General features: G+C 48.1%; 1 protein-coding gene across 2 annotated transcripts in view; it reads right to left on the reverse strand.

The window, feature by feature from the left end:
* Positions 1-847: 847 nt before the first annotated feature.
* The window catches only part of Btbd16 (BTB domain containing 16), a 49,902-nt gene continuing 38,025 nt past the window's right edge, over positions 848-12,724 (reverse strand). For both annotated transcript variants that reach the window (XM_059265686.1, XM_059265678.1), the window contains exons 10-15: positions 10,103-10,194; positions 6,349-6,431; positions 4,983-5,060; positions 3,936-4,034; positions 2,130-2,318; positions 848-1,000 (exon numbers count right to left, since the gene is read on the reverse strand). In XM_059265686.1, the coding sequence (XP_059121669.1) occupies positions 932-1,000; positions 2,130-2,318; positions 3,936-4,034; positions 4,983-5,060; positions 6,349-6,431; positions 10,103-10,194 (610 nt within the window). In that variant the 3' untranslated portion in view covers positions 848-931. The remainder of the gene's footprint in view (positions 1,001-2,129; positions 2,319-3,935; positions 4,035-4,982; positions 5,061-6,348; positions 6,432-10,102; positions 10,195-12,724) is intronic.

Below are 12,724 nucleotides of genomic sequence, written 5' to 3' on the forward strand. Positions count from 1 at the left end.
TTTCAGAACAGTGCATTTGTCCAGGTTACTGAGCATTTATAGGGCTATGATACCCCATAGTCTTTGTGCCTGAGTGAGTGACTCACTGATCCTCACCTTAATCTGAATTATGAAGGCCATGTTTTCCAATATTCACCCCCACTGTGCCATAGATATTTCCAACACTATCAGACTCTTGCTGTGTAGCCTGGAGGTAATAGCTACCCCAGTTTCTCTCCTCTCTTGTCTCCCCAGCTCCCATTACTACTTCTCACGGACTGGACCTGAATGGGAACAACTGTAGAAGCGTGGGACACAGGAGGGAGGGGACAGACCTGGCAGGAGGCTCTCAAAGTCTGGCTCTTTATCTCTGATTCTTCCCCCAGCTCTACCTTCCACATTCCCACCACCCTTCCAGCCTCCTGAGAGTTTCTGTTGGGAAGAAAACTCCCTCAACTGTGTGTCATCCCTCAGCAGCCGTCAGAATGAATGTACCCCCTCGTTCTTTGCACAATACCCTCAACTCTCCACATTCTCAAAGATGATAGGAAGCACAGAGAGGTGGACACACCTGAAGGTGACTCTTTATACAATTCTCTCTCTCTTAGGAAAGGGTTTAACTTCTAACCCAGAGGGGACAGGATGTCTCCCAGGACTGCAGGACATTGTATGAGACTATTAGTAGCTACTGAGGCTCTTAGTCGTACAGCTGCAAGATTAGTCTGCCAACAGCCCGAGTGAACTTGGACATGACTTTTCCCCAATCCTATCTTTGGATGAAAAGAGAAACAGATTACCACTAACCTATGATGTGAGAGCTTGAACAGAGGACGCGGTGGAGCTAAGCAGCAGACAGCTGAGCCCTGGGTTCCCCTCATTAATGTCCTTTTATTTCCTCTTATGTAGACAGGTTGGTCAGGGCAGGAGATTCTACAGATTCCTCTGAAAACTGTCAAGATGCTGGGAAAACGAATGCAAAGCTGGCATAGATTGGGATGCCCATGGTTTGGATTTTCAAGGTCTGAGATAAGAAACAAAAGAAACAAATGAGACTTTCAGGATGAGGCTGAGGTACCAAAGACAGCTGCGTAGTTCCTGGTTCCCAGCGCTGGCTCCACAGAGAGTATAAATACACAACATTTTAGACATCGTTTAGACACAGCGAAGTATACAAATCTGTGAGAGCTGTCCCGAGGCCACACCTGTGCTGTCACCTGATCAAAGGGAAGCACACTGCCAGCCTAGCCTCTCCCCACCCCCCACAGAGACTGTGCTGACTCCAGCCCTCCCCAGGGTCTGGACTGAGAATGACTCTGGTGTGGGGAACAGCCCCATACCCAATAGAATACCAGCATGAGCCCCGACCGCAAACCCACAACCAAAGAACCCCCTTCTGGTTCTCTGGCTATTTGGGGACTGTGGCCACCAAAAGCCAGGTAGGTACTAAGTCTGCTTAGATGTTGGTGCCACCCTAGGGTTGACTGGGCTCTGCGCTCCTGGGTTAGCCTTCGGAAAGATATCAGAGGAACTGATGAGCTGTGACACCTCACATCTATACACAAATACCTAATGACATTTACAAGATGGGTCTACTGTGCCCCTGATTTGATTTGTTAGAGTCAACCAAAACTACTGGTTGTGCTTTTTTGTTTTAGAAGGTTTTCCCTTGGTATCATTAGGAACGTGATCATCCTTAGGAAACTTGTTGGAGCCCACTAGGTTTCCTAGTGGCTGTACCCAACAGGACTGCATAAGAGGTTGAATGGGCCACGGTCCTGGGTACCAGGTGTTTGTAAGGGTCTAACTAGCAAAGGGGGAGGTCTTTTGCTCTACCCCTTGGCCTTGTTATAAATAGCCCTTTGGAATACAGTTCTGGGCCCGTTTGGGTAAGGATCCAGGGTCACTCGAGTCTATCCTGTGTTTTCTCTGTTTCTTTACTCTCTATTATTAACTAACTCTCTTATCCCTCATTCCTCAAGAGTTCCTGGGGTAAATTAGCATGGGGGCTGGTCTCCCACAGAAACTGAAAACGATCCCCTGATAGGGCGCTGGTGGCTTGAAGATAGGGATGCCCATCCAGGGGCGAGGGAGGGAAGGAGCAAAAAGGAAACAGAAGGGAGAGAGAAAAGCCAGACAAGGGGGACGCTCACGTGGCTTTTGCAGCCTGGCTTGACAAACCCAAACTTCTGCGTGATCTGGTTTGTCCTGAACTCCTGCCATCTGCCATCCACCATCGTCTGGGCTCTGATCTCATACTTCACCAGGCGCTCTGTTCTCAGGCTGATGGCACTGTGCTCGCAGACGGGTGAGGGGCACTCCAAGTCGGTGTGTCTTATTCTCTGCAGAGAGAGTGGCCCAACCAATGTGACCAGGTGACCAGCCTAGTGACCAGGGTGACCAGAGCTAGCTAACAGTTCCTGACACCCAGCCTTCCTGTTTCATTCTATACAGATAGTATGAGGCCATTTCTCCAAACGGCCACCGCTGGAACACTGTGACGTCGGAGACCTCTCCATATGCAAACCACTTTCAGTGGACTAGGGCTTGGCCGTCAAGTCAAGCTTCCTTATTGCTGTGCTGGGATAAAGCTCCAACAGTGTATACGCAAAGGCCAATGATGCTGTTACATAATCCATCCCTTCCATTCAGTTAGGAAGGTGCCTGAGGGCCTGGTGACCAAGATTGGAGGGCCCAGGCAGAGAAGGGACTTGCTATGGGGACACATTAGAAGGTAGTGGCCAAACTGGGACTCAGATTTCATCATTTGGTCATTTATTCATTCATTCATCTATCCTCTTATTCACTCACTTAAAGTTTCTAGGTATGGAGACTGACAGCAAAAAATAGAAAGCCAAGTGAGAGCTTGACGTTTAGAGAAGAGAGATTTCTAAGCAAATCCTAAACGGAATACAGCAGTCCTTCACCACAGTACCCATCATTGTCACTACCCTGTCTGCTAAATATGTGCAGTACTGGACTAGGAGCACAGCTCAACAGTACAGCACATGCTTAGAATGCACACGTGTAATCGAAAGTTTCTCGGATCCCACGCCTGCCGCCGCCCCCCTCCCATCCCCCAGCCACTTCTAAAATAATCATTCAGAGGCTTAATACTAATTATCAACTGTGTGGCCTATGGCAGGCTTCTTGCTAGCTAGCTCTTATAACTTAACCCTTTTCTATTCATCTATAAGTTGCCATGTAGCCATGGCTTACCAGTACTTCCACATCTTGCTTCTCCTGGCGGTGGCTGGTGTCTCTCTCCAGACTCCACTTTTCTCTTTCCTGTCTCTCTCCTTAGATTTCCCACCTGCCTCTAAGCTGCCTTGCCATAGGCCAAAGCAGCTTATTGATTAACCAATGGGAACAACATATATTCACAATGTACAGAAAGACCTGCCCCAGTACACAAGGCCTTGAATTCCATCCCTAACTACCAATTTCAGATAAAACATATACAATGCTTTCTATGCCAATCTGTTGCAGGCCCTTTGCACAATTACACATTAATACTCTGAGGTCTGTCCTGCTCTTGTCTTCAGATGCCCTGCTGTGTCACTCTAGACAGACTCATTCCCTCTCCTACTTGTGGGCACTACCTGTCACTTCTTCAAAGTATGACCGTGGGCAAAAAGAAAACATCAGCTATTATGTACAAACTGACAATGATTTGACTCCCAGGACAGACAAGTTGAATCCTGACTTTGTCAAGAGGCCACATGACATGAAAGGGAAGTCACTCAGAGTTGACAGTCTCATGTACTGCCAGTACCGACCTCCCCAGCTGCTTGTGAAAATCACATGGCATCACATCCATGAGTGTGAACAGTGCTTTCGGACACGGCCTGTGTGAAGGATGAACTAACAATTCCTCAATTCTGTTTCATCCCGTATGAACGGGCTGGCCCTGAGTGGCTGCTTCAGAGGTGTGCCTTCCCTGTGCTCCTGCTTCTTACCTGCATAGAAAAACTGTAAGAGGTCGCATCATGTCTGATTCCCTTTATCTCAAAGAAGTATCCATATATAGAAATCCTTTCCGAGTAAGTGGTATATTCCTACATTGGGAAAGAGAAGCGACAAAGTGAGAGGGGAAAGTATTCAAACACAAGAGGATGCAGGAAAACCAGAGGGACACACTCAGAAACTGCCACTGCTCAGAAACAGCTACCAACTTCTTCCAATATTCCTAATCATTACTTTGCATGATTCTTTGGGGGAGAAATAACGAGTTCAGTATGGTCTGAAACGACCCGGGGGCTGCAGTGACTCTTGTTCCAATGTGATGGGCCTGTGAGACATGCCATACTATTCTGCAAAAAGATCTACTTTGGTGGGTCGCTGCAACCAGGTACTGAATCCATCTCTCAGATGATAGATTTAGATCCCAAGTCCCTGAAACATGAGTTCTTTTAAGATCTGTGCTAATTACCTTAAATAAGTCATACAGCAGCATTAAATATATATGTAGTAAATTAAAAATATAATAAATATATATAGCAACAAGCCCAAGACAGAGCACAGCCACCCACCCCAGATCCTGTCCTATGACTGAGCACTGAGATGCCTCACACTGGAGCTCCTTGGCCACCCGTGGTTTGATTGGAATCCACTGAAACAGCTCCGTGAATGAGGCAGGTCTTGAAATTTGGACTGGAGACTTGCTGAGCCCTTGTGTTTGAAAGTGTGTGGTGGTGGTGGTGGGGTTGTGATTAGCCCATGATTTCCCCAGATGTTTCCTGCTTTTAGGAAGAACACTCTCAACTCCCAGGAAATCTCTTCCATCCTGGGAAAAGCAGGGACCATTGGTCACCCTAGTGGGAAAATTTGGGCCACACACATCAGATTGCTGACTGGTTTGTTCCTGCCCTCTGTTTTATCGATTTCCTAGGAGTTTGATAGCTCTACTACCAGAGGTCAGAGTGGTCATGGGTGGCCCCATAGAGCTCCTTCGCTCAGCATAGAAGGGATATCTCTTCCCCTTGGTTGGGTCAAGTTTTCAGTACCTGCCTAAAGAGCAGCCCAAACCTCAGGGCTTGTGTAGAAAGATCTTTCAGGTGGATCATGTTGCCCCCGTTCTCCAGCTGAAAGGGAAATGCACACAGCTTACCTGATGCATGGTAATGTACCCCTTATCATTTCCCATCCACCCACTCCTGGATCTCCAGGCCCCATGGCTTTGTCTTCAGACATTTACTGAAAACCTACTATATCCAAGCACTGTTCCTAGTGTTTCCAGAGCATGTAGAGAGGAGAGGAAAATGGCTAAGCAGTGTGATCAGGGGAATAAAAGATGCCCATCAATAGCATCATCATGGGAATGATCATGGTCACAAATTCAAGAGTGAGCAGGACTCTTGTGTGACATTCTATAGAGAAGATTGGAACGTGGGGTGTGGATCTCAGGAGCCTGAGCTTACAGCCAAGGGTAAAAAGAAGGATTGGGCTGGGTCAGGGGGTGGGAAGATGGAGCTGGGAACTTTCTCAATGTCAGTCTCTCTGGCCACCTTTAGAGAAGAGTTTAAATTCTATCCTAGAGAAGCAAGAGCTCTCCGTGGAGCAGCCCTCTAATGCACAGGGAGAAGGGCACTTGGAGGGCTGGTTCCAACATCACAATAAGTACTTGTGGAGCTGGCTGAATTTTAACTCGTGACTCATGCATCTTCAGAACTCAAACACTGCCCCGCTTCATCTCTGAAAATGTTCCATTGGAAATGTACAAGAAGCCGGGCAGTTTGTATGGACAATCCACAAAGCAGACACGTGGAAAAATACTCGCGTTTGCCAGTCATAAAAGAAATGCATATTTAAAGATGAAACGCCATTGTTCCCTCCTCAATTAACAAAAGTGGTCTGAAATTTAAATGCTCTATGCTGCCAAGTATGTGGACAGCGGGGGTGAGTTCATTTGGTCCCAACATTTATTAATATGCACCAGGAACAAAACTGTACATATGCTATAGTGCTAGCATTTCTACTGTGGAAAATCTCCTACAAGCAAATAATTCAAAGTACAGAAAAATACTATTATGTGAAAATGTGATCCCTATATAAAGGCAGTAAAGACAATGAACTATTGACTGTGGCTATTGTCTTTGGGAGATGGTCTGAGGGGATTTCTTTTCTCTGTAGTTTGAACAGTTTTAATAATAAGCACATTTATATTTGTGTGTACTAGGGCCAGGGTTTGGAGGAAGGTGTGACCAAAACTCTTCAACCCTGGCTAAATTTCCAGATCACAGGCCATGTGGGACCTCGCCCTCTTCTCTTCCCCTGGAGGAGGCTCCAGATAGGCCTCAGAGACCCAGAGATTTCAAATGAGGAAGATATCTCCAGAAAAGGCAAAGCTGCTTCCTTGAGAAGCCGACTCACTGCGTGATAATGGTTGGCTGTAACCCGGACCAGCCAGGACTCAGGGAAGAAATTAATGTGCCTTAACTCCTCCAGATCCTTGCCTTAGAGAGACACAAAGGGAAGTGGTTACAGGCTTGTCCAGAACACAACTTCAAACATCTGACTTACAGAAGGAAAAGCGGAGCCATCAGGCAAGCAGAAAGGGCTAGTTTCCCTTGAATATTTGTTGATAAATGGGAGGCCAGTAGCTAAGAATCACTATGGCTGTATACGTACTCCAAATTTATTCCTTTTTGGGGGGAGGGGGTGCGAGACAGGGTTTCTCTGTGTAACAGTCCTGGCTGTTCTGGAACTCACTCTGTAGACCAGGCTGGCCTCAAACTCACTGAAATCTGCCTGCCTCTGCCTCTGGAGTGCTGGGATGGAAAGTGTGCGCCACTACCACTTCCCCATCCCAAATTTATTCTTAAAAGAAAAAAAAAAAAACCTTACAGTATCAAGGAGATAGCCCAGTGGGCAGAGTTCTTGCCACGCAAGTGTAAGGATTGGAGTTCTGGGTGGACACCTGTAGACCCAGAGCTGGAGGTAGACAGGAGATAGATCCCTGGAGCAAGCTGGCTAGCTACGCCAGCCCAATTAGTGAGAGACTCTGCCTCAATATATACGATGGAGAATGATGAGGAAGACACTTGATGTCAAATTCTACATGAACACACAAATGCACATGCTTGCATGCTTACACATATATGGACATGGACACACACACACACAGACTTATACAAAGAAACTTCAAAAGGAGTAAAATAATCACTCCAATTATTGACTCTGGCTGTTGTCTTTGGGTGATGGTCTGAGAGAGACAGACTGGAGAGCAATTTCAATTTAATAAGAAATGTCTTGTACTATATACTGTTTATTAAAGTTTCAGTTAGCCAGATGTGGTGGCTCATGCCCTTAAGGCCAGCACTTGAGAAGCAGAGGCAGGAGGATGTCTGTGGGTTTGAGGCTAACCTGGTATACACAGTGAGCTCCAGGCTGGCCAGGGCTACATAGTGAGACCCTGTATCAAACAGACAAACACAAAACCAAATAATTCCAGCATTTAAGTTATGTTATTTTTAAAGAAACAGTCTCAACAACCCTGCCAGAACACATCACTGCCCAACGAGCCTTCATCGGTTCTCAGGAAACTCGTGAACAGAGAAAGCGGACATCAAAGCCTCTGAGTCCGGCCAGGCAGGGCCTTTCCCTTTGAACAGTTCACCAAGGTTTTTCCACCCTCTTGACATTATTATCAACAAACATTACAGAGGAAAAGGGGAGCAGCGACTTGGGCTGTGCACTGATCCTATTCAAATCTGCTTCTGGCAGGGCTGGCGAGATGGCTCAGTGGTTCAGTGTTCCTACCGCTCTCGTAGAGGACCTGAGCTCAGTCCCAGCACCTACAACAGGTAGCTCATGACCACTGTAGCTCTAGCTCCAGGGGACTCCGTGTCCTCTTTTGGCTTCTGCGGGCAATTTCACCCTCTATCCCATACAATCAAAAATAATAAATCTTTTATTTATTTATTTTTTAATCTGCTTCTGACCAGACATGGTGGCGCACACCTGTAATCCCAGCACTTGTAAGGTGGAAACAAAAGAATCAGAAGTTTGAGGCCAGTCATAACAAGTTCAAAGCCATCCTGGGTGACACGAGACTCTGTCTCAGAAAACAAAAGAACAACCATCAGTGAGATGCCTCGGAGAAAAGGGTGCTTGCTGACGAGCCTGATGGCCTGAGTTCAAATCCTCGGGACTCGTAAGATAGAGAGCGAGCGTCGACTCCTGTGAGCTGTCCTCTGATCTGTTTCTGTTTTTATTTTCCCCGGAGTCCCTAACATGTCCATAAATTACAGAACACATCATCCCCCAGTTCAAGCATTCCAGCGTCCTGGCTGCAGTCCTGTCTGGCCAGGGGCTGGGGTTAAAATGATGTTGTCAGTGTCACAAGAGCATCTAGAAGCAGCTTGCCCTGAGCTCCCTGACTCCATCAGGCACTCCCAAGTTTTCAGCTATTACCGCATCCCACAGATCTGGGAAGGTCTTTGAAATAGTTCTCAAAAGTCCTTCCGGAGGCAGCTATGTCTCACAGAGTGGCCCTCCTGAGCTGCCCGGAACATACAGACAATAGTTTCCTCCTCTTTCCACATCATGTCACCTTTCCTCCACCCAGAGCATGAGGAACAGGCAACAAAAGAAGTCCCAGCTTAGAACGTAGACCTGGCACTTTAGGGTTCATTGGACAATGCCTCTCAAATGTATTCAGATGAAAAAAATGTGCCCCGGGTGCATGCCGTGAAGGAAACATCGAGTTGGTTTGTGGGAAACTGTCCCGGTGTGTGTCATAAGGGGGAATTGAAAGCATTACCCCAAGCCTGTTGTACCACATCAGGTCAGCCAATTAGAAAGCCAATAAACGGCAGTGAACTCTTCTGGTCTCATGCTCTGCTCCGTATTCACCGCAGGAGGGGACAGGAAATGAAGTTGAGGTTAATATGCTTAGCCTGAGCATGTTAGAAACCAGAGACGAAGTGGCTCACAGATGGCTGGAGAGGAGAGAGCCAGGCCGGGCTACGCTTTGCAACAAAGTTGGAGCAGAAGTGACCAAGGACTTCTAAAGAACTGCAGTCTAGCTGATAAAGAAGGGGGGCCACACTGCAGACTCCAGGAAGCCCGGCCGCATTTCCTTATCTAGAGAAGACCGTAAAGCATTTCACCTGCTGGGACAAATGGTTCCAGCAGGTGAAATGCTTAAGAGAGAGCCAGTTTCTCTCCCAAACTGCCAAACAAATGAAGTGACCTAGAAGCTGATCCCATGCAGCAGCAGGTGATTCAATTAGATGCCAAGAGAACAGCCTCGGGCTATGGGTGTATTATCCAGCTCAGGAGGTAGAGGGCTTGCTAGCATGAATAACTCGACAGGGTCAGATCCCCAGCACCACATAAATGGAGTGTAGGGAAACATATAATCCTAGTACTTGGGAGGTGGAGACAGGTGGATCACTAGTTCAAAGTCATCCTCGACGACATACTGAGTTTGAGGCTGGCCTGGGTATATGATACTCTGTCTCAAGAAAAAAGGAAAGAGACGGGGGGTGGGGGGCTTTGGGTGGTGACACAGGCCTGTAATCCCAGAACTCAGGAGGCTAAGGCAGGAATCATCACAAGTGTGAAGCCAGCCTTGGCTGTCAACCTGACACACTTGGGAAAAGGGACCCTCAGTTGAAGACTTGCCTCCATCAGATCGATATGTGGGCATGTCCGTGGGGCATTTTCTTGATTGCTAATTGATGTAGGAGGACCCGGCCCACTGTGGGCGGTGCCGTCGCTAGGCAGGTGGACCCAAGCCGCATAAGAAAGCTAGTAGAATGTGAACCTGGGAATAAGCAGGTAAGCGACTTTCCCCAATGGTCCCCTTCTCCCCTTCTGTCCTGACTTCTCTCACTAATAGACCTGGAAGCGGAAGCCAAATATACCTTTCCTTCCTAATTTGCTTTTGGTCATGATGTTTATCACAACAACAGAAAGCAAACAATGATAGCCCTTTCTACCCATCATGCTATTCATGGAACTTCTCGGTTAGCCCCCATTTTACAGCTGGGGTTCCTGAGACGGAAGTCATACATCTCGGAAGTGACAACTCCAGGGAGCATTCCTGTAGCAACATCTGCTGGGGGTTCATCCCAAACAGCCTTCCCATGCATGCAGCCACATGGGTGGTGACACTTACCACTGGTGATGCCGTGCAGACGCAGACAAAGGAAGAGTGGCGTCCAGCTCTGCCCGGTATCCTGTTCCAGAAAGCAGCACTTCTTGGGAAAGCTTGGAAGAGAAGAATAGGAAGCCTTCAGAAAACTCCTCTCTGGAAGGAGTGAGCTGCTGAAAGCCATGACCTAGAGACCCAGCAGGGCTAGACAAGGCAGAAGTACGGACGCAGGGACCACTTAGATAATACGAAGAGATGAGTGGTTACGTTCCCCTCTACCTCTGAGCCACAGGCTCACAGGCTCACAGGCTACTTGAGAGGCCGAGGCAGGAGGATGGCAAACCATACATGGACTACAGAGTGAATTCGGGTGTGCATGCCTAGAACATACATATTAAATGAATGACAGCATCCTATGTCATTCACAGGGGATTTCTCTACATTTCTCCTTTGAGTTTTACAAATCTGTGGAACAGACAAGGTAAGTTCTGTCAGCTCCATCTTACAGAAAGCTGAGACTTGGCTAGGCTTTAAACCCCAGAACTGAACATCTGACTCCTTCACAGATGCTGCCCTTGCACTAAAAACCAAAAAGGCTCTGGTAGTAGCCTTTGCTGGTAGAATTAGGAAGAACCTGAGAGCCAACTCTGGATCCCTGGTTTCACTACCAGTTCTGTGATGGCCAGTGTCATTGCTAGTGCTGATTAACAGCAACACAGGCTGAAGGTCAGGAATGGGTAGAGAAGGTCAGATTCCCAAGGGAAAGATGTTCCCATGGAGGCTCACACCTACCACCCTTGACACAGGGTAATCAGTGAGCTGCCGCTTAAATACAGTCAGATGCAGCCACAGAGGGAAAGGCCAGGCCTAGGGGAAGCGTGTCTTCCTCAAACACAGAAGCCCATGAGGTTCCCATTTTGCTACATTGCTTGGAGTGGGAAGGCTACTGGAGGAGACCCAGAGCCGTGGCCCTCCCTTTGGGAAGCACTTGGGCAGAAGGACTGTCAGCCAGGCCCTCTCTGGACAACCATCCTGTCTCAGAGAAATGGGGAAGAGCTTTGAGACAAGCACTTGAACTCCATAACCCTGGGAAAGTGGTGAGGACACAAACAGTTAGGGCCAGTCTGAGAGGTTACGGTCAGCTCATCAACCAACCAATCTGGGGGCCTGGAGTCAGGCACACCATAGTCCTCTCCTGGCCTGGACACCCATCAGTCATGTGACTGAGCCTGTCTGAGCTTAATTCTCCTCTGTGGAGACAAGAGCCACATGTGTCTCCTATGGTGGATGGAAGAAACCGAGGTGACAGTGATTGGGAAGTACCAGGCACAGTTGCTGGAACCCAGCAAAGTCTTCTGTGCCTTATAAGTCCTCCCAGGGCTCAGGCATGTTGGGAACATGGAGTTGCTCCTGGTGACATTCATCATCATTGTTATCCAAACTCACAGAGATCCACCTACCTGGTGGCCTCTGATTTTCTAAATTCTCAAAGGGCCTGAGGGGTGTGACCCACACTCTGGAACCAATCCACCTCACTCTTCTCCTATGGCTTGGTGACATCCTCTGACTATGCCACCACACAGGTCTAGCCCAGCACCTTTCTACCTGTCTTGATGGTGACAGCAAACTTCCATCTGATGTCACACAACAGGAGCAGGTGGGCTGCCTGGCTGGGGACCTCCTGCCTGGCTGTGCTAATGGATTCCAGGTCTTGTACAGCTTGTCTGCCCAGCCACAGTGCTCTGTCTGTGCATAGACCTCATGGATGGCTCAGTACTTTTCAGGAGCAAACTGTCTACAGTTCTTCAACCCTCAAGGATTGGACCCCTCAGGGAAGACAGTTCCTGGAAACTCTAACACAAACTGGTCACCTCTGGGTCCTGCTTTCAAGGTGTACTCTCCCCAGACCTCCTGAAAGGTGGTGCTGGAGGCAAATCCCCTTCTGAGGCCACAGACTGCAATTTTAAAGACCATTCCAGCCACAATTTTCTCACTTCCTTCTTCCCACCATCTGCTGGGGGCAGTGTCCCTTCCTGATGGTAAGTGTGAGGCTCACAGCTCTACTGGCCCTGCATTTCACACCTGAGCCATGAGGTCCAGGCCTGAGCATTCTGACATGCGCTGCACGGTAGAGGAATCTGATGTGACACCTGGGTGTATTAGTTACTTGTTTGTTGCCTGACGGAAGCATCTGAAGGGAGAAAAGGTGGTTTTTTTGTTTTATTTTGATTTTTTTCCCCTCACAGCTTCAGAGGGATTTCAGTCCCTCATAGACGAGAAGGCATGGTGGAACCACTCTCTGTGGGCAGGAATCTGTGGTAGAGGCATCTCACATCCTGGTAGGCCAGGAAGCCGAGAACACAGGCTGGAACCAGGGTCAGGCGTGACCTTCATAGGTCAGGTACCTCTGCTAGTCAGGACCCACCTCTTAAAGGTTCTACAGCCCTCAGGAGAGCACCACAAAAAAACAAGCCAGAGTCACAGGCCTGTAACTCAGGCTACCTGAGAGGCTGAGGCAGGAGAATGACAAACCATACAAGGACTACAGAGTGAGTTCTGGCCAGTCCGAGTAACTTAATGAGACATTATCTCCAAATTAAAAGTTAAAAAAAAGGGCTGAGATTACGGCACAGTGTTCTGGTGCAC

The sequence above is a fragment of the Peromyscus eremicus genome, chromosome 1 (genome assembly GCF_949786415.1).
Source record: "Peromyscus eremicus chromosome 1, PerEre_H2_v1, whole genome shotgun sequence".
Lineage (NCBI taxonomy): Eukaryota > Metazoa > Chordata > Mammalia > Rodentia > Cricetidae > Peromyscus > Peromyscus eremicus.